This window comes from Ambystoma mexicanum, chromosome 6p (assembly GCF_040938575.1).
Source record: "Ambystoma mexicanum isolate Mex_15411 chromosome 6p, UKY_AmexF1_1, whole genome shotgun sequence".
In the NCBI taxonomy this organism is placed as follows: domain Eukaryota; kingdom Metazoa; phylum Chordata; class Amphibia; order Caudata; family Ambystomatidae; genus Ambystoma; species Ambystoma mexicanum.
Window position 1 is genome coordinate 165,867,301 of NC_090935.1, and position 22,512 is coordinate 165,889,812.

Sequence of the window (22,512 nt, forward strand, 5' to 3'; positions counted from 1 at the left end):
ATATATCTTACTTGCCTAAGAAAACACACCCAATGGGAAAGAGAATATATGTTTTACTCCCTAAAAACACCTTACTCTCAAATTTTAAAAAAAGTAGGGAAAGTATACAGATACTTCGAATCCATAATGAGGATCCTAAGGTGAAAGGTTGAGTAGAAAAAGAAAGGAGACACAAGGACACATACAGAACCGGAAGCCCCCTCCATCAGAAAAATCCTTTTCTTGGATGAAGGATTATCAACAATTGTAAATAAGCATTCACCAAGCCAATCGTTTTGGCTTTTGAGTAGGCTTTTCTAAGCCACTGTAGTAGCCCCACTACCTAGCCACAAAATAGAAAAAGCAGGAAAAAGGTGTGCGTACCTGGGCATATGATGTCAGTGCCTGGAAAATGCCTATTTAATACCAATGCACAAGTCAAAGCTGTTGGCTTTGCCAATGTTTCTTATTAACGGGACTTCAGTCAGTGCATGGAACAGATGTGATGAGAAGCATATGTATTGCTTGTAAATTAAGTGCTTGTTTAAGACATCATTATTAACCAATGAGCTAATTTTCTGCCGCATTTATGCCATTTCATCTCAGTAGGCTGCTTAGAAATAACACGTGCAGGCCCTATACAGCCCGCACTTGATGTTACTGTGGTATAGAGCTATCTGAAAGAGTTCCCAGGTGGATGTGATTTAGGAATGAAGGAGCCATTAGTAGGTGGGAATGGCCATAGGGATTAGCTAGGCCATGGGCGGTCATTAGGTGTGTTACAATCCAAAACAACACGCACAAGCTGTGTGACGCTCATCACATCCCATCCTCCTCTTGACTGTACTCCAATTCAAACCTTTTGGCTTATAGGTGGCACTAACGAGTTACCTAATAGCCTGAACTAAAAAGAAAACAACACCTATTTTATCAGTCAAAAACCTAGCCCCCATTACTCAGAAATGCATTCTTCATGCAAGGACATACATGCCACTTCTTTTTAGTGCTTGCCAGCGTGCATTGGGAACATGCATTGTAGATCATTGTGTCCGGTATGAACGGGGAAGGTGCCTCGAGGCCTCACCCTCTTTGAAGGGTGGAATCCCGAGCGGCTGTTCTTTGAATCTTTGCGCTTGCAAGACTCCTGGAGTTTTGGTGAAGTCAGTGCCAATCTGACAGCAAGATTGATCTCCCCAATAAGCAATCAACATTACAATAAAGCGAAATGCTGCCACTGCACCTTTGCGAGTGCATCAGAAATTAATCTAAACATCACATTAATTATGGTTTGCAAATGAGTACTATTTTAAAGACCTAATGTACTCCTCCAGTGGAGAGGGTCGATCGAACATATTAATTACCCATTGAGATCACCCCAAATTGCAACCAGCTAGACTCTACAATCCTTCATTTGGACCAGTGAAGGTTCAGGGTGTGTTTCTTTTTTATTTATCTCTATTTGATAATGTATTATGTTTTTGATGCAACGACAGCCATGTCACCTTGGCAAGTTCCACCTTACGGCTCTGCATATACATTGGGCGATTCAGTTCATTTTGGGAGGTCAGGTGCTGTCTATGCTTGCCTCCTTACACCCAGGCACTGGGGGGATCACATTGGGATGTGACTACTTCAATGGAGGGGCGGCTGTTGGTAAGAGTGTTGACTGCTCATTACACAGCAATGGGGCCAATCCAGCGTTACCCGGCCACTGTTCACGTTAATGTTTCTTTTTTCTTGACTGTCACCTGTGTCCATGGTACTCCATGTCCCCTTTCTTATTAGCGCTCTTTTCACCTTTCTTGTGGGCAAAGAGCCTCACCTTCCCATGGCTGGCTGTAGTGTGGTCTGTTGGGGCAGAATGGCTGTAGTGTGGTCTATTGGGGCAGAATGGCTGTAGTGTGGTCTGTTGGGGCAGAATGGCTGTAGTGTGGTCTATTGGGGCGGAATGGCTGTAGTGTGGTCTATTGGGGCAGAATTGCTGTTGTGTGGTCTGTTGGGGCAGAATGGCTGCCGTGTGGTCTGTTGGGGCAGAATTGCTGTTGTGTGGTCTGTTGGGGCAGAATGGCTGTTGTGTGGTCTGTTGGGGCAGAATTGCTGTTGTTTGGTCTGTTGGGGCAGAATTGCTGTAGAGTGGTCTTTTGGGGTAGAATGGCTGTAGTGTGGTCTGTTGAGGGGAATGTCTCTAGTGTGAACCTTTGGGACGGGATGGCTGTAGTGTGAACTTTTGGGATGGGATGGCTGTAGTGCGGTCTATTGGGGCCGAATGGCTGTAATGCGGTCTATTGGGGCAGAATGGCTGTAGTGTGGTCTATTGGGGCTGAATGGCTGTAGTGCGGTCTATTGGGGCAGAATGGCTGTAGTGTGGTCTATTGGGGCAGAATGGTTGTAGTGCGGTCTATTGGGGCAGAATGGCTGTAGTGTGGTCTGTTGGGGCAGAATTGCTTTAGAGTGGTCTTTTAGGGTAGAATGGCTGTAGTGTGGTGTGATGAGGGGAATGTCTCTAGTGTGAACCTTTGGGACGGGATGGCTGTAGTGTGAACTTTTGGGACGGGATGGCTGTAGTGCGCTCTATTGGGGCAAAATGGCTGTAGTGCGGTCTATTGGGGCAGAATGGCTGTAGTGTGGTCTATTGGGGCAGAATGGTTGTAGTGCGGTCTATTGGGGCAGAATGGCTGTAGTGTGGTCTGTTGGGGCAGAATTGCTGTAGAGTGGTATTTTGGGGTGGAATGGCTGTAGTGTGGTCTATTGAGAGGAATGTCTCTAGTGTGAACCTTTGGGACGGGATGGCTGTAGTGTGAACTTTTGGGACGGGATGGCTGTAGTGCGGTCTATTGGGGCAGAATGGCTGTAGTGCAGTCTATTGGGGCAGAATGGCTGTAGTGTGGTCTATTGGGGTAGAATGGTTGTAGTGCGGTCTATTGGGGAAGAATGGCTGTAGTGTGGTCTGTTGGGGCAGAATTGCTGTAGAGTGGTCTGTTGAGGGGAATGTCTCTAGTGTGAACCTTTGGGACGGGATGGCTGTAGTGTGTACTTTTGGGATGGGATGGCTGTAGTGTAGTCTGTTGGGGCAGAATTGCTGTACAGTGGCATTTTGGGGTGGAATGGCTATAGTGTGGGCGGTTGGGGCAGAATTGATCTACAGTGGTATTTTGGGGTGGAATGGCTGTAGTGTGGTCTGTTGGAGTGGAAAGGCTCTAGTGAGTTCTGTTATGGCAGAATGACTGTGCACTGTTAGGCTGAAATGGCTGTAGTGTGACCTGATACAGTAATGCCGGTAGTGTGGTATGTTGGGGCGGAATGGCTGTGGTGTGGACATTAGGGGACAAAGGCCTGTGGTGTGGTATGTTGGGGCAGAAGGGCTGTGGTGTGGACATTTGGGGTGGAATGCCTGTAGTGTGGTATGTTGGGGAGGAATGACTGTAGTGTGTTATTTTGGGGGCAGACCGGTTGTATTGTGAAGTGTTAGGGTGGAACGGCTGTTTGGTTCTTTGGACCAGAATGGCTGTAGAGTGGTCTTTTGGATTGGAATGGCTGTAGTGTGGTTTGTTGTAGTTGGAATTACTTTAGTGTTGTCTTTTGAGGCAGTCTGGTTGTAGTGTGGTATTTTGGGGTGGAAGGCTGTACTGTGGTCTTTTGGGGTGGAATGGCTGTATTGTGGTGGAATTAATGTAATGTGGTTTGTTGGGTTGCAATGGCTGTAGGTTGGTCTCTTGGTGCAGAAGGGCTGTGATGTGGACATTTGTGGTGCAATGGATGGGGTGTGGTCTTTTGGGGTGGAATGGTTGTAGTGTGGTATTTTGGGGAGGAATGGCTGTAGTGTGGTCTTTTGGGGTGGAATGGCTGTCATGGAGTCTGATTGAGTGGAATGGCTGTAGTGTGGTCTTTTGGGATGGAATGGTTGTGGTGCGGTCTTTTGGGGCAGTATGGCTTTAGTGTGGTCTTTTGGGACAGAATGGCTGTAGTGTGGTGTTTTGGGGCAGACTGGCTGTAGTGTGTTTTTTTGGGAAAGATTGACAGGAGGGTTGTGTTTTCAGGTGGAACAGCTGTTGTATGGTCTTTTGGGGGTGGAATAGCTGTAGAAGGTCCCTTTGGCACAGAATGGTTTTAGCACAGTCTTTTGGGGGCGGAATGGCTGTACTGTGGACTTTTGGGGTGGAATTGTTGTATTGTAGTGGTTTTGACGGAATGGCTGTAACATGGTTTGTTGGAGTTCAACGGCCGTAGATGTGTCTCTTGCGGCAGAAGGGCTGTGGTGGGGACATTTGGGGTGGAATGGCTCAAGGTGAAGGTAGGCTGCTCAAGCTGTGCACCAATGACAATTAGTTCTGCATCTCGATTGCTGAGACACTGGACCCAGTGATCGCTTCACTGTACCTATTACCAATGGATGTGATTGTAGTCACCTTGCGCAGTACTGCACGCTGCGTGGATGCAGCAAGGGAGGCCTACCAGTTGCACGACTCAGGGCAGCTGCTAATGGTGTAAGAAGAGATGGCTATTCCCCACTGCTCAAAGTGGCCCGCCCAATTGCTGCATTCACTATGTGACTCAATTGAGGGACTCACTTGTGAAAGCATGCGGGATCAACGGTATACAAATAATCAGCCGTTCGATAGATCGACAGCCCATCTGTGCATGGACACGCTTTTACATATGACTTGCACGGCACGGGCCATCATCACCGAGCCCAAAATATCCAACATTGTCCAACATTGAAATATCATCCTGGGATATCCAGTAAATATGATGACTTGCCTTTCTGCATGAGGATGAGGGTTCACCTGGATTCGTAGTCTGTGATCCAGCTTGAATGGTCTGTGTTTCAAGCAGATTGTGAGTCTTTCTTTTGTGTCCATCATATATCTACCGTAATCTTCTCAGTCATCCTGGTTGAGGATGCCAACTGTGTTTTCCATTTACAATGCTGAGAGTAAATGGAAAACAGGACAAAATTATGGTCAATTCTTTTGTGGCCGAGGCATGTTGCCCCATACTATCTTGGCCCTTAGACAACCTGCACAGCTGCAATCATCACTGTAATTAGTGCCACCTTTCCTGGCTGATAGCCAAAAAGCTTCCAGTACTGCCTACTATGTTCCTGATGAGTGTGAAATCCTTGGTTGCAGGTCCAAGGAGGAACCCTGAGAGCTGCTGGAAGTGGATGGCTGGCAGAATAATTGTTAGGCACTTCTTGAGGTAAGGACTGCAATGTGCTTTGCACGCATTGTTTCAGATCTCATCGCCATTGCCAAATGTTGCATTCAATATGTGACTCTCACGAGGTAGCACAGAGATTTACAGGTACAAAGGAGGTCTACAGTTTATTGTTGAGGTTATAATCAGAGATTGAGTACGTGGAAACGTAGGGGAGTACTCACCGGTCCATCCATTCCCCACTCAGCCAGATAATAACTAACGGTCATGCGACACTGGTTCACAAAAGGTTCTCTAGGTTCTACTCAGCAGAACATTCAGGACATCACAACTCACCAATCTCACCACACATGCAGTCAAGTCACATTCCACCACAAAATATCTGTGTTGTTTACCTGCTGCCATAACATGCAGGAGTGCTACAGTTGAATTCCGCTTTACTGCTTTTGTCTACTGCGCGCTTCAACGTAACTTGAGTATGGATTGTACTCTGCGTAGAGTGTTCGACCTGACACTAGAGTGTACTTTAGCTAGTGCATCCCCTAGCTGCTTGGTTTACAGAATATCGCCCTGATCCTTTGTGATTTGCAAGTATTTTCTTTTTAATTTTACGGGTCCAAGTGAAGGTGTACCCAAAGCACATGAAACGTGGTACGTCTCAGGTTCTAGTTTTATGCAAAACGCTCTCTTCCTACATTCACTGCATCTTGAGACCTTCTCAGAGAAGGGAATGGTCCAGAGCAAGGTGAACCTCAGCTGCTGTCCAGGGGCCCAGAGACAGTTCAGGAAACTCCCAGGTATGTTCCCAAGCTTTTGCATCCCTTACTTCAGAATGCTTGGCAGAGGAGACTGAATGCAAAAACGGTCCAAACCTCACAGACTTTAGCAGCTCCCCAAATTGGTAAATATGTCTTCCAATTTGCAGACTTTTTTGTTAGGGTGAGTGTTGTTTCTAATGAAAAGATCAACTCCGACTTCAAGTCAAGTACAACTTCCATTACTCGCTCAAAAGTGTTTCTTGCCACTATCAAACATGTTTGAAATTTGAAATTTTGGGCGGTCTTCTGTTCCCATAATGCTCTTTGCTTTTGATGCAAATGGCCAGGCTTGGGTTCTAGGAGTAGATACTGTGTTGTGTGTGTGAGGAATTTGAACAACTGCAGGGTGGGTATGTGCTCACCTGGCTTTTTTTTAAATGTTATATGAAATTGAATGATGGTAGATCAGCCTCCGGAAAATGTGTTGAGTTAATTCGCACACATTTTTCAATGCTCACTGCATGACATACACATAAACCCGTGTACTCTGGGTGGACAAAGACTATAGGCCAAGTCCCCGGTCATATTTAGTTGAGATATGACAGGATTACACCATGTCTCTCAGAAGGGGGTGGGCAAAACCTTCCTCTTGCCATGGCCAGCCCAATTAACTATCAAAGGCTCCACGGATCCGCCCTGTCCTTTTGTGTAAGCACTGCAGAATGGTGGAAGCAATTAACATAATTAGCATACTAATAGAGTATACTTCAAACAGGCCCACATGGGGCCTTGCTGCAGAGGTGAACAAAGGAGACAGGACACCCCAACAACCGTTAATATGCACTGTGTCAACCTAAAGCCCGCTCCCGCCCCTAGTATTAATGAACAGTGAAATGGCATGTCTGGGAATGTGTGGATTACAGTAGTCATTCCCGCGGGGAACCCCCATTCAGAAGGCAGGAGTATGTGATTTGACGGAAAACAGAAAATCTGTTCTTGCCACAGCTTCAAGGGAGTCCTGCCACTTTAATCAGGAACCACAGAGCGCTCCATTAACTAGAGAGACCCTTTCATCCACAACAGACAGGAGGATGGGTGGGACTTGGTATTACATGTTTTCACCCCTTTACCTTTTTTGTTGCAAAGCAGTCTGGATATGACCTCATGCAAACAGGAGATTGTTGGTGAGAACACAGGATTGGTTCATTAAAGTAGGCTTGGCATACACCAATCATTGTGGCCCATTTAGCTTTAAAAGAGGGTTGAGCCCTTCTTTTGGGCAGATCATCTGAAGACATTGCAAGGGGTGACAGGAACAACTAATTTGGACCCTGGCTGAAGGTACAGTGTGCCTTACAGCTATTCCTTTTGGTGCTGGGTCACACTGACTTGCATTTGGGTGCTTTACTAATATTCTAGCGAAGCCCCACCTCTGGGTGAAACTGCTGTGAGAGTCTAGCCCCAGTGGTTTAGAATGTCCATTTCCAGGTGGATAACTCCAGAGTTAAATGCTCACCTATGATACGGATCCAGCTTGCACTTAGCAAATCTGAATGTTGTCAGATCTGACTTTGACCTTCATCCTTCTCAGTTGGATAAACTGAGTAGCATTAAATTGGGTAATGATAGTACAGTGCTGAGTACAGTGCTGAGAGGCGGGATAAAACTGGCACTAACAGCTATATAAACCAAAAAATAAATATGTAATTGTAAGTCATTGGTATGTTTGCATGTGCATTTTTAGTATGGCTGCTTCACATGCAGTTGTATCAGGAAGAGAAACACAGAAGTATCATGCATGTGTTTAACCCAGGCAGAACTTATCTTCAACCCATGCCTCTCCTCTGTCCATCATACCTGCTCTCCCCTTTACCCCCAGCAGTAATTGCTCTGCTGTGTTGGTAGATGCTGGTTGGTTCCATCATTCCAAGGGTGGAAACCTGAAAAGATGCATAGTATGCTCACTATAAACCACTTATGCTTTTTTTTCCCTTAACTTTCTAGGCGATCAACTTCCTATCCCCTGCTATCAGCACCACGACGATTGCGGCGGTTCAGGCCGCAAGACCATGGTGGCTAACCGCGATGGACAGCGCTTGTCAACCGGTTGGCGGGAACACCTGTTCGGCAAGCTGCTGCCGGTAATATGAAATACCTACCTGCCAGATTTGGTCTTCTCAGTGGTTATGAGCCGCAGGTGCTTTCTGTGGCAGCAATGAGCTCGGTTGGCAGATACCCGCTATTTGAGTTATCAGACTGGCAGGTGCGTTCCTATAAAGTGGTGAGGCGGTCGGGTCAGCAGATGGGCGGACTGATCTGGCTAATGTGATTTTCCCCTTCCGTCTAAGTTCTTGGCGACAAGAGAGTTCCCTGTCTGTGTGCCCCACACTAAGAACCCTCGAAAGCTGAGAGTCCTTCTGCTGATAGATAGTACTGCACGCAACGTCTTTTGGGTTTCTTCTTTCAGTTTTATGTATTCTCTCGAGCGTGTGTCATTGAAAAGTTGGATGAGGCAAACAGTTGAGCTTATGGCTGTGAATGGTGTGTATCCCAACACCAGCACCTCCTAAACGCATTCCGCCCACCAAGCGGACAACTCTGGAAATCAGAACATGTAGATTTTCAGATGATAATTCCTGTTTGATTCTTGTTGTCAATGTTTTGCCAAAAAGCATCTATTTTGCAAGTACTTGATCTAAGGTTATCTTGTAGAGGGTGAGGCCCCAAACGTGCAGTGTGCTGGGAAATGGTCAGTGCAGGAGCACGCATTTCAGTCATCATTAGGACCATATATGTATGCATTGAGGAAGGCAGGAAGCTTCTCCACTTGCTGTCAATGGGGGTCATTCCGAGTGAGGCAGTAAGGGGTTAACGGCTCCGGTAAAGGTGCCGGAGCCGTCAACCCCTTACCGCATCATTACGAGTCTGCTTGCGGGAACCCGCTAAGGATGCCTGGTTTTACTAGGCTCCCTTAGAGGGTCCTGCGAGCAGACGAGGGTGCTAACAACGGGCCCGTTATTAAGTTAGCTCCCTCCTCATTCCCATTGAGCCCTATGGGGGATCAAATAGGAATGGGGCAGGGTTCCTCGAATGATGAATTACTGGGTCTTCCAAGGTTGGCATGGCCCGGTAATTCCTCATTCCAGGAACCCGAACCCGGTAAGGGGGTAGTCATGCCGCTAAGAGCGGCATGGATACCCCCTACCGTGTAATGACCCCCTAATGACTTTTAAGCAGATCAAATGAGTAAACGCTCCTGAACTGATGCAGATCCACGACCTGTGTGATACAGAGCTTCAACACTGGCGGTGCTTCACTGTGCAAGCATTTCAGGTTGTGCTTATTCAACACTGTGGTTACTACTAGACTCGAAAATGGGCCAGAGAAGCAGCAGTTCCACAACTAGCTCTTTTGTTTCCCAAATAACAGCAACCTTCTTTATGCTGATCTACTTGACTAAGCATCCCTCTGTTTGCTGGTCTATTTGATTCAGCATCCCTGTGTGCTGGTCTACTTGACTAAGCATCCCTCTGTTTGCTGGTCTATTTGATTCAGCATCCCTGTGTGCTGGTCTACTTGACTAAGCATCCCTCTGTTTGCTGGTCTATTTGATTCAGCATCCCTGTGTGCTGGTCTACTTGACTAAGCATCCCTCTGTTTGCTGGTCTATTTGATTCAGCATCCCTGTGTGCTGGTCTACTTGACTAAGCATCCATCTATTTGTTGGTCTAGTTGACTAAGCATCCCTGTATGTGCTGGTTTATTAGATTCAGCATCCCTCTGTGCTGGTCTACTTAATTAAGCATCCGTCTATGTGCTGATCTACTTGACCAAGCATCCTTCTGTGTGCTGGTCCATTTGATTCGGCATCCCTGTGTGCTGGTCTACTTGACTAAGCACCCCTCTATGTGCTGATCTACTTGACTAAGCATCCCTCTATGTTCTGATCAATGTGATGTAGGAGCTGCATTTGCAGTGTGAAAAATCTCTCAATGCTGTGAGCAATATTTTAGTACTTTTTTGGTTGTTCTCCAGACATTATCACTTCTTAACTGTATGATAGGGCGCCCTGGAGCAAAAGTACCTTTGTGTCGGAAAACGTGTTAGAAACGCTAAGATTTCACAATCTTTTGTGGGGAATGATAATAGCAGTGCCATGACCGGTTATTCTCATATGCGGGCACAATGCCACACACTGAATGTACACATACCACTACCAAAGCTCTGCCCTTTATGACCACATCAAGTCTCCTCTTAAACCAAGAACATTTCTTGAGCATAGCCTGAAATAAATCACAACAAATGGTCTGGTTTCTGGGCTCAGTAAGTTGCAATTGACCAACATGGTGATGTGCATTGCACACTGCTAATCACAATAATAAATCACTGTTGACAATTTACACATCTGCATTAAAGCCCCCACAGCTTTAGCAACCAGCACATAACATATGGGATGGAATGTATAGGAGAAATTGCAAATTATTAGCACACCAAAAGAAACAAATTATGGAGCAAGCTGGTTGCTAATTTTTCCACATTCAATGCATTATTTGAACATGTATTGTACATTGCATAACTATATGACACCAACACATGACAGCACAGACTTGGAACCACAACAGATATTAGCCCTGGGCCCTGCGTCCTTATTAAGCATTGCACGCAATGCTCTTTGGAGGGACTGTCCTGGTGGTGGGTGTGTTGTAGCCACATACCCAGTGGGGAAGGCTAGTTGAGAGAAGATATGCTGTATACTCTGTCATAAGAATCGAATGTCGGTGTGCTCAGTACAGCACACATACATCTGCTTTTGGTAGCAGCACTGCTAAGTACAGCTCCCATCACAGTTGTCCTTAACGTCGACAGTTTCTTGAGTCTATCATTGATATAACCTGAGAGTATTCAGGGAAGCTAAGAAGACAAACTCAAACCCTTTGCTTCCTGTCTAGGGCAGAGCAATGGAGAGAGGACAACTAAGGAGGGAATTAGGGTGGCAGTGGGGATCTGTGTCAACCTTGAGTTAGTTGGAGGTCAATGCACTTGGATGATTCAGTCTCCTTTATGCCTTTTCGGGTAAGGGAGTAGCAAATAGTGTGATACTTTATGATTAGGAATTGGGTGCTGACATAGTATGACTTGCAATCATTTGCAGGTTGGTCTGTCTCACGGTGACCAAGGATGTTCATTATTTTTTTCTGATCCACCAAGGAAAATGGTATTGAGCTGCCCGTCCTTCTGCAGGCTTCCATCGTAGGCCTGCGGTTCCTCGTGAGAGGTGTATTACTCTGTCACTCTCTACCATGAGACCTGAATGATAATGCACAAGTCCTTCCATCCACTTATATAAGAGTGGAAGAGCTGGCTTTACTTAAAGGTGCTTACTAAACTCGTTCCCAGCACATTGGCAGTTGGTCACTTTTAGGCCGCTTGAGGTGGGAGCGATTACTGCGCGTGACACAGTTTCATATAAATAGAGGCACCCGCACCCAATGTGATCCGCTTCGCACACAGGAAGTTGGGTCTATTCTCTAGCTGTGGGTGATACAGCGTTAGAAACTAACCATGTTGGCTGGCTGTTGGGTTCATAGTTGAATCAAGGAGAACAATATTAGCCCACTATGGCAACTGGGAAGTATTGCTCTTATGAAGAGCTGAAAGTATCCAAGGAACACTGCTCTAAGACTGAAAACAAAGCTCTAGCTCTCAGATGTTAAATGCCCAAATGACGTATCAACTTGGGGACCCAGGGCTACTCTGTCTTAAATAGCAACTATATTCGATTAGTACAATACACCAATGATGTCTCCTTAATGCTGATCCAGTAGCATGAGCTACGTTGTTGCTTTCTATAAAGAGTCCGTCATTAGTGGCTTATAGCAGACTATACGTGCCCTTGTTGTTAAGTAAACCTACTTTAATATGAGGCTAGGAGGGTCTAGAAGGCCGGGCAGAGGTGCCATGTTGTATGGCTAATGGGGAGTCTGAGCTGAGTATTATGGGATGTCCCAATGAATCCAAGAGCGTATTCAAGACCGGTGTTGCAGTGTGGTGGCCTTTCTTGACCACACCTATCATAAAGCCACTTCCTCAGTGAGGATTTCATTACCAGAAATGTACCCCTGTTGCCCTGGGAGATACATTTGAGAATAGTAGGAGTGTTCGGTCGGGTGAGTAATGGCAGAGCGTTCCATCTATGAGAAGAAGGCGATTAGTATAATAATAATAATAATACATCAGAATGATAGAGTGCATTTTTACGGCCTATGTGGGCAGGAGTGATTCTTTTGTGCTGATGTGAAACTATTTTGACAAGTGCAGGACCTCTTCACTGATTGGAGCCAGTCCATTCAAAGGCTTCTGGACACAAGATTGCAAGCTAATATTTAAACTTTGTTTTAAATGGAATAGAAAGAGGACGGGTCAGATGGCGGGTCATGCCACTTGGTCTCCATTATGGACGGGCAAGTTTCCCTCATGCGAGACCTACAAAAGCTACTTCCTTACACAGGGATTCTAGCATTGAAACAACACGTTCATTCAGGGCCTACAGAGCAATCGGACATATATTACTAGGTCTGTATTCTAACATCCGATTGGTGCGGAGAGGCCAGAGAAGAGAGCTTGGGGTTGGTTCCACCCACCCCGAGCAGCGCCTATAAAAGAAGCAGTGTCGTAGCATGAAACAGAAGGTGGGGGAAGAGAAAAAGGAGGGTATAACAAATAAAGTAAGAAGATCAAAATAAGCAGTTTGAAAGGTGTGTTTAAAGAAAGCCCTTTCCTGGATGAATCTAATTGTTTCGTTATCTTTACCCACCAAAGCATTTACTTTGGTTTGTCGCCCGATCCACAAACACTTTCGAGGAGATGACATTACCGAAAGGCAGGAACATCTGCATCAGCTCTGCATCCCCAAACTCCTGGGGCAGATGGTAGATAAACAGGTTGCAGCCCTCGGGTCCTGCGGAGAGGAGAAGCAAGAGTTAGGCGCAGGTGGCCATGCTGGAGTCAGGCTCCACAACCACAGTCTTGATATCAACCGGCTGTTGCGCGCTCTACAAATACGAATAAATAAATAAATAAATCTTCTGGTTCCCCCCCCCCCCAGAAAACACCCTACTTCATTCCAGTGCCCTCTACTGCTCTCCATAAAGAGTCCAGCGCATAAGGCCCTCTCCTACCTCTTGAAAGAGACACCCACACACACTCAGCAGGCACGCCGCATGTCTGTGCAGCCACCATGCTCCCTGGATCCCCATCAATATATTGATATTTTATTTATATCGCGCTCGTACACAAGTGTTTCAGAGCGCGACAAGGGAGAACAAAAACAACGATCTTACTAGGCCCAGTGACATTGGGGACGCGCAGGTGCATTGGAGAGGGAAAGAGGAAAAGCGCATGGGAGGGGGAGAAGTGGAAAGTGCGGAGCAAAAGAAAAACAGATCAATAATAAGAAAACATATAAATAAATAAATACAAAATAAATAGATAATAAAGGCAACAAACAGTGGTAGTGCAGCCAGCAAGTGGCAAGTGCTGGGTTTAAGGCAACAGAAAGGGTATGTGTGATAAGGGCAGGAAGAAAAAGGTAGGGGGGGCTGTATGGGTACAGATACAGACCCCAGTGCAAGTGGTGGCCTGGAGGCAGTGCGGCTGGGTGGCAGGATGAACAGGTACCTGGGCCCAAAAGACAGAGTGTGGCCAGGTGCAAGGTGCTGAGAGTGAACAGATCAGCAGGGGAGGGTAGTGGCTGCCAGACGACTTGGAAAATCTCTTGGCTAATAGTTTTCTTGAGTTTATGAAACAAACTCCACAATATCCCCTATCAGTGTTCCCACTCTCTACCCCCACGCTGTGCAACTTTAATTGTGAAACGCTTATTGTGATATGAAGATTGTATAGTAGGTCAATCACTAATGCAGTGGCCCTATGGTACTGGACCTTTTCCTGAGGAAATGGCGTATTGTACCCTCACCCGGGATATCTAGATCATAGTCTAGGAAAGAAAAAGAAAACAACACAGGGCAACACGTGGGGGAGGGGAGAAGCCGGAATATTACAGGCGGGCCCAGAGCCAACACATTGGGGAGACCCGATGAGACTCTCATAGAGGAAATAGGATTGCATAAGAAGGGGTGCGGGTGTAATGTTGCCAGTGGATCTGGCGGAATGCTGGCCTAGAAAGAGGGGAAATAATAAAGGCGGTGCTACAGTGATGGGGGTGTTGTGGCACCGTGGAGGAAGGGCTAAAGTTGCTGGCAGAATCATGGGTGTGTGTACATATAAGCAGTCTTCTTCGCATTCTGCAAACAAACCAATATATTTATAGAGAGGTTTGCTATGCTTGCGTGCATGCTTCCACCTGCAAAAACAACTTTAGGCTTGAGTCCACACTGAGTGCCCTGGTTGTTTGTGCCACAATAATTCTCGCCTAGCCCTGGGGTTCCCCTGATGCTTCTGCAGTTTGAAAATGAAACTTTTGGAGTAAAGATTCCTTAATGGCTTGACGGTTCTTCAATATGGATCCCAGTAAGGCCCCCCCCCCGCTTCCCATCCTCGGTCGGGAATATTACTGCTGAGAATGGGTTGGAAAAGAAGCTGAAATACTGAACAAAGTCCTTATAATCAAACAGGATAGGGTGACCGGTGTGATCATCTAAAATTCTCATCAGCTGAAAACAGAGGGATAAAGAATTGGGTTTGCCCCATCCATTCCCACTGTTCTGATAGGGGGAATGGATGGGGCTTTCAGAACTTTCCTGAGCTCGCTGCCATTCTGATAGCCGTGCTGGAGGAGTTCCTATCCCGTGTGGGGTTTCGGCACCGTGCAGGAACTCCTCCTACACGCATGTGGGGATCCTTTTTGCGATTCCAACAGATTGTTCCCATTTTTCCTGTGCCATCACCAAGCTGGAGCATCTGCTGAGATCAGGGGAGCAACGACCGGCGTGTCTTCTACTATGGATATAACCAATACCGGTCTCAACGGTGCCTATTTGCACATCGTGGATATCACCTGAGATGCCGTGCATGCTCTAGGGAACAGCTGATAATCCTGAATGCGCTTTAGCTCCATTGCCTCCACAACACCATGCAGGCCTCAATCTGTCTCTATAATGCACGGAGGCAGACCATAAACTCGGCGATGGAGCCTGGCTGCTTGGTGGTTCCATTGGTCAGGATCTTTTACCCGGATCCACCCGTAAGTGCCCAAGTACATCAACTTGCACCCAGCATAAATCCTGGAGGAGCCTGGTTTTATTGACTGTTTTCATGTTAATTGTACCGGATGTCCCCCATGGGGCCCTTACTAATGTAAAGGGCCCCTTGGTTTTTTGATATTGACCATCAAGAGGCATAGCTGTGCCCCCAAACTACTGGGTAGATGTGAACTGTAAAGCACTCATTTGCATGCGCATAAGCTGGGAAGGGAGCTCAGCAGGTTGAGCTCTCGCTGCCGAGACCTGTGCGTAATCTGCAGGCCACAGGTTCGAATCCCAGCAGGGTCAACTCAGCCTTTCACCCCTTGAGGTTGAAAAATGAGTAGCAACTTTGGCTGTGTAATAATAATTGTATACATACATGTTCCATACACACCACTTTGGCAAAATCACTATATACATACATTATTACTACAAAATATTTTGGACATCCAAGCAATACAATTTCGATTTAAACAGTTTTGCAATCCTACAGAGCATGGTTCTTTCTGTGGAAAAAAACACTGTGTGAAGAGGAAGCTCGCACTCCTTGTCTTGTTCGGTAGGGTAATTTGCACTGGGATGGGCTCCTGTCCTGTCTTGTAGTCTATAGTACAGCATTCCATTATTTCCTGAAGCTAGGTCGCGCTCAATAAATATCCCAATAATAATAACTGCCTGATATGTCTGGACTCAGGGTGGGTCAGAGCACTGGTCCTTTACTCGCAGCTTTGGTTAGGAGACTCGGCTGCCATTGAGTTGTGCACGTAGGTCATTGTGCACTGTGTTTCGGAGATGAAACACCAGCACCTGGCCACGAGGCGAGGGGAGGCATTTCTTCAACTACTCGCCACTTGCCACCTGCTGACCGCACTATTTATTCATTGTCTTATTTATTTTAATGTTATCCTATGTACTGCACTGCTCCTCCCTCTTTCCCTCTGCACTTTCTCCACCTCCCCTGCACTTGCGCGATCTCAATGTTCACCTGGCCTAGTAATATCGTTGTCTGTCTTCCCTCTGTTTCCCCTCCCTTGCCTCGTCGCGCCTTGCAACACTTGTGTATAGGCGAGTTATAAATGCCATATCATATCATGTATAAGCTTTACAGTATCCTCTGCCCCCCATTGCGATACTGCGCATACGACTGTGCGAGGGCGATCGAGTAAGACAAGTTTCTACGGTGATGAAGAACCACCAAGAGTTAACACACCACGTTTAAGAGAGAGTGGGCTGCATTTTCTTACCATCCCACGGAAAGCACACATTGTCTTCTGATGTAAGTGCACGCAGCATGCCAGCCGAATGAGTGTGGGCAAGTACAGTGCTTAGGCATAGTCTGAGAAACAGTTCTGAAAGAGAAAGTCAAGTGCTGTGCACGACAATCATGAGGTGGGTGTTCAGGGAATGGTGGCTAGTCCTTAAATGATCCAACTCTCCGGCGTGGGCACTTAATGTGAATTGTGTCGGCATAATGGTGCCCGAGGCCATAATTACGGTGACAAAGGCAGTGGTCAAGTCCTTAAAACAAAATTGGTGGTACTCCGACGTACAGAGAGAATGGTTCTTTCACACGAATTGAACATGTCCTAAAGTGAAATATGGAAATGTTATTCAACTTCTCTTTCCCAGTTGAAGAAAGTCCAGAGGACAAATATGCATTTCCCAAGAGAGCATATTTTCCTGTTACATTGCTGGCCAAGTGTGAAGAATTTGACCACCCGCACGGTGGGTTTGCGCTTACCTGGGCTTTTTTGAAATTTTAAATGGAATAATGGTAGATCAACCTCCGGAAAATGTGTGAAGCTAATCCGCACACATTTTCCTATGCTCTCCGCACGACATACGCATAGACCTGTGTACTCTGGGTGGACACAGCCTACAGATCCAGCCCCCCCGGTCATATTTTTGGAGGATATGACAGGAGAAGTACGCAATGCATCTTCAGAAGGTGGGGGACCAACATTCCCCCTGCCATGGCCAGGCTAATTAACTAACAATGGCACCACGGATCTGCCCTGCCCTGCCCTTTTGTTGGGCACTGCAGCTGGTGGTTGCGATTTGCATACTAATTAGAGGGTAATCAAAACAGGCCCACATGGGGCCTGGCAGCAGAGGTTAACAAAGGACACAGGAAACCCCAACAACCTTTCATATGCAACTGTGTCAACCTGAAGCCAGCTCCTGTCCTCTGTATCAATTGACAGTGAGCTGTCATGTCTGGGACTGCATGTTTTCAGTAGTCTTTCCCGCAAGGGGGGCCCCATTCAAAAGGTACGACAATGTGGTTTGCAGGATCCAAAGAGTCTGGTCTCACCGCAGCTTCAAGGGAGACCTGCCACTTTAATCAGGAACCACAAAGAGCTCCATTAACCAGAAAGACACTTTGATCCACAACAGACAGGACGGTGGACAGGACTTAGTATTACATGGTGTCACCCCTTTACCTTTTCTGTTGCAAAGCACTCTGGTTATGAACTCATGCATACAGGAGATTGTTGGTGGGGGACCCAGGACTGGTTCATTAAGGCAGGCTTAGCTTACACCAATCTCTGTGGTCTTTTTGGCTTTAAAAGAGGGCGAAGTCCCTCTTTTAGCAGATCATCTGAAGGTTTAACCAGAAGCAGAAAGAAGTACTCATCATTGGACCCAGGCTGAAGATACAGTCTCCCTTACATCTTCTTCCAGTAAAGGAAGGCCAGGACCTCCTAAGAGGGTAGTAAAATCCTTCCCCTAAACATCTCCTAGGGAACAGAGGGAGATACCGAATCCAGAGGACACTCCAGCAGCTCCACAACTAGTACCCATTCAGCACACAGCGTGCCCTGCTAGGTTCTGCAGCAAGCTTCCTAGGTGGGAAGTGCTAGAGAGTCTCTGAACCCTACATCAAGGACACAGCAGCTGCCTGCAACACCCTCCTCAGCTTTGGGGCATCCGCCTTAAAGGATGATACAAGCCCAGTGAAGAAGCTAAGAGAAGTGCCTCGATGAACATCTACCGACATCCGCCCTGATGGACATTGTTGAGCCAGTCGAATCCCTCAAGCTGCAACCGACTGCAACACTGACTGTTGTTCCAGCGCAGTAGCTTAAAGCAATCTTAGATGCCTCGACCAGTGCTTCAGAACCACGACCAGCACTGAAACAATGATTCCTGATGCCGAACCGCCATGTAGGCCAGTCTGCAGCAGTCCGTCCAGCTTAATTTGCTAAACTGTTTGCTACCTGATACTCGCATCTGTCTTCTGTCTTGAACTCCGTCACAGAAGCTGCAAAGCGCCCTGAAACCAAATCAACCCTGTCGAGCACCAAGAACACCTACAGTACAACATACATTGTGGTTCTGTTCCCCTGGCCCTCCTCCAAAGGCCCCTAGAGACATTTTGCAACCCATTGCTCCATTTGTGCTGAAACCAAGTATCCTTGAACTATAACAATTATTTACTGTACCGACTAACTTCCTGTCAGTATCCAGAGTGCATCCGTTTTCCTTCTTTGAAACTGTCTGTCCTCTGAATTCCTATACAGGGTGGGTTGTATTTTGTAGTGTAGTATAACTGTCTGTTGTGATAATAACAAAAAATATAAAATGACCCACCAAACAGCTTCCTCTCTTTCTGTTAAGGGTGAGCTTTTAGATGCCTATAGAACAAGTCATGTTCGCCCCTTTACCATCAAAAAGGGCAAATCACCATGTAGTATCCAAAAATATACATATTTTCATATTTATCACAAAAAAATCACAGTTGACAATACATTTGTGTAAAAACCACAGTATGATCATAATTCATTCTGACAATGACATCTACGCGTGTACATATAACTCATATGGCAAAACTACATTCAGTTCAGGCCCTTCTATACCTGGGCGGAAAAGTTGTTTGATATCCCTGCCACTGTTTTTTCTAATGCTGACCCCTTGATCTATGAGGGCAAAAAGATGTGCCGACACTCACAAAATGTGTTTCTAGGACCAACAATAATGTAAAGAAAATGCACATAAAACAATCCCAATTGCATTTCCTGTTGGAGCGGTCTTCAGGGCACTTATTCTTTTTCATGTATTCATATTTCTTCGTATGACGTCACACGATTATAGCCATATTTCCAGCGTTCATTTTAGATACTGCGAGTGCCCGGTTCTTCTTTTCTAATGAGGGCTCAATAGTTTCGTGCAGCACCACTGCCGGGTCGGCCGCTGTAATCGTTCGTAGTGGGACTCTTTTGTTAATGTAAGTGCGCGTTAGTCGCTTCACCATTCGTCGCGTTCTGACTTCTTATCGGCCGTATGTGGACTGAAGAATCCTTCCCACTCACCTGAAAAAGTGCCGCTTCCTCTTCAGATCTCTCGCTTTCTCTGGCTACGTGTCACCTGACTCTCAGGACTATATAACCAAGTATTAGCTACAAAGAATTTATAATTGAATTTAATTCAAAAGCAGTGCCCACTCAAGCTCATCCCTTACCCAGCGCCTAATATTCTTATCCCAGGCAAGTAGTAAGAATGGCATCACTGCTCTTAGCACCCTAATGGGGAGGGGGCGCTAACCAATCAGGATGCTCGGAACGTTGGCTGTACCGTATGGTACCAGCTCACGTTCCCGAGCAGCCTGGGAAGACAGCGCCCCATTCCCTTCCCCCATTCTCTCTTCACCTTAGCACCGGTGTAGTTTTCGACATGGATGCTAATGGTGTCTTTTTTTGGTAAATAAAAAAAAAAAAGAAACTTACCTTGGCTGCGCTGCACCGGGCAGTGCAGTGCTGCTTTCCCTGTAGTCCATTTCTATGTTGATGACGTCACAGTCATCAACTGTGAAAACTGACTTCATGGAAAGCAACAGCACTTCGTGGCGTGGCACGGGCAAGGTACGTATTTTTTTTTTTTATTTAAAGAAAAAAAGACACCAGTAGCACTCGTGTAGGAAACTACACAGGTGCTAATAGCGATATGTCCCTCTGCGATGGCCTGCCGCCCTCATTAAGGGACCCTCGCTAAACTCAGGCCTTGAACTTGTGCGGCGTGCCGAATTATGACATCATAATGGATGCTGCTGAGGGTACTCTGTGTGGAAGGCAGCTCTCACCATCATTTGAACTGCTTCTCAAACATCTACAGGCATGACAACGATTGCTTCCTGTTCCATTTCTTGTCGTCAAGCCACAGCCATTATATATATATTTATGATGTGCACTGCTGGGCGTCACCACAGGAGAGCAGGCCTCCATTAGCACCATTCCACATATTCTCAGCATCCGTAGAAAAAGTTGCAAGAAAGATTTCGAATGGAGAAATGACTGCATCTATTTAGCAATCATTTTTCCAATTTTGAGGCCATTTTTCAAAAACATAGGGATGGGGTAAGGAAATAGTTATGGTGGAGGGTGAGGGGGGTCGATTCCCCCACCCGCTCCCCCCGCATTACTACAAACAAACAAAAAAGAAGTGGTCATTTCTAAATTCGCAATGTTCAGATATATCCCATATTCTCAACCACAAAGCCAGCTTTTACATGTATTTGGTATTAAACTGCTTAAAGTTTGTGTTTGCAACATATTTCAAAGGACGTATAGTTTTGTTTTTTCCAAACTCATCGTGTTTCAAGTTGAGGGTACACGCGGGAGTCCCCCAACTTTTTTCAGAAGCCCCCCCCCACTTTTTTTCAGAGGGAACCTTGATATGCTAATTTCTGGTGACATTGTATTCAATTGGTATGTTAATGAGTTCCCCCACTTTTTTTTTTATTTTGTAGGACTTGACCCCTGAAAATCATATTCTACATGTATTCAACATATCAACAACTGGGATATTTCTCACATCCTACTGATCAGCATTCTGTGCTGGCTCTCACGTCCCTTATTCGGCTTTTTCCTCCACCTTCCGTGCTTCTGCACCTCCTGTGTGTGCTCCCTGTGGGGGTTGGAAGATGGCTCGCTCTGCTCTCCAATATGCCCCGCCCACCAGCATCACTCTTTGTGGCGCCTCAGCCCGCATCTCTGGGCCCCTTCCCCATTTTGCTCCTGTTGCACCCCCAACCCATATCAAAAGCGCATGGTCTGTACTTTCACTGACAATCTTAACCCGTGGTCCTTTCCCGACTGCCGTCCCATATCCCAGCCGCTTTCCTTTGCTGTGGAGCCCTCTAGTCTCTCACTAGGCTTGTTTCTAGGTCTGGAAAATGATCTGGGGCTACGCTAATGTCAGGACTCGGGGCTAGCTAGCCTTTTGGTTGTAGCCCCTGAGCTTCTATCTACGACTACAACCAAAAGACCCGGGGCTATAGCCCCTCAAGCGCCACAGCAACACCTCTGCCTCCCACTACCCTGATTCACTGCCTACGTCCATGATTGTGTCATGCTGTCCTTCTCCTGCCTCCTCCGCTCACTTTACTACTATGCCCCACTCTGCATGCCTGGCACAGTCTCTCACAGCTTACCTGACTGCAACCTTGCTTTCATGCAACCGGTGCCATCAGGAGCACCGACTTCAGGTTTTCCAGGGGGGGGGGGCTGGCGCCCGAAAAACAAAAAGTCCCATTTAAAGTATAGGAACTTTTATGCAGATGGCCTTTCCTGGGGACTAGAGGGGTGCCCGAGCCCCAGTGCACCCGTGTACTCTGCGCCCCTGGGTTGCCATCACACTTCATATGCCATGATACCAAAATACCACTGTACAGTGTCTGTGTTTTTTCCCCTTTCCGTCAAAAAATTCCCTTTCTTGGCCGGTATTCCCCTCACCTCACTCAGATGCTAATTTACATATGGAAGGGCCTTGTTGTGTTCTACATCGCTGTAATGTGTATTGCCTCGCCAATTTCGTATTACCCAGTCCTCTTTTGATGATTATTAGCTATCTTGGCAACAGGCTAGTTCCGTTGCTACAGACAGCTCTTCATTGATGTAGCGTCAAGCCAGTCAGAATTCCAAAACCGATAAAGAGAGAAACCCCATTAGGCCTCGATTGATAGCTCGTGCAATAAGACAAGCCAATGGCCCTGTGTGCTGACGGCACAGTTAGGATCCCTCCCTCTGCTTGATCGTCACAAGAAAGGGACAGAACTCATTGAAATGCAGATCGATGAGCGAATTGGAAAATTGATATCATGTAGACCAAGGAGCCCGTGGCCATGGCGTTAACCACTCCCCAACTGCAGTGCAAAAATACTCACAAATAAATTGAGACCCAACTTTTTTGGAACGTTTTGCGAGTTTCTATCAAGGGTGGTCGAAATATAGCGGGGTCAAAATCTGCATTTCCTGTGCAATTTCTCAGAGGGCATATTTATATCCTGAACCGCTGGGTGGATCTTTACCAAACTTTCGTGAGGAGCGAGCGCATGGTGCAGGAAGTATGTTTTTCATGTGGCAAAAATTGTTTTGGCGGTTTGTTTTAATACTAGCCTAAACAGGCCAAAATCATGT

General features: G+C 46.5%; 1 protein-coding gene across 18 annotated transcripts in view; it reads right to left on the reverse strand.

Moving 5' to 3' along the window:
• CELF4 (CUGBP Elav-like family member 4) overlaps positions 1–22,512 on the reverse strand; it is a 1,533,185-nt gene that overhangs the window by 133,232 nt on the left and 1,377,441 nt on the right. For 11 of the 18 annotated variants that reach the window (XR_011280606.1, XR_011280603.1, XR_011280605.1 and 8 more), the window contains one exon: positions 12,709–12,852. Coding sequence is in view for 13 of the 18 variants with exons in the window: in XM_069626873.1 (XP_069482974.1) it covers positions 12,709–12,852 (144 nt within the window). In the remaining 5 variants the exon portion in view is untranslated. The remainder of the gene's footprint in view (positions 1–12,708; positions 12,853–22,512) is intronic. The other 7 variants (XR_011280607.1, XM_069626877.1, XM_069626872.1 and 4 more) reach the window with 1 other exon arrangement.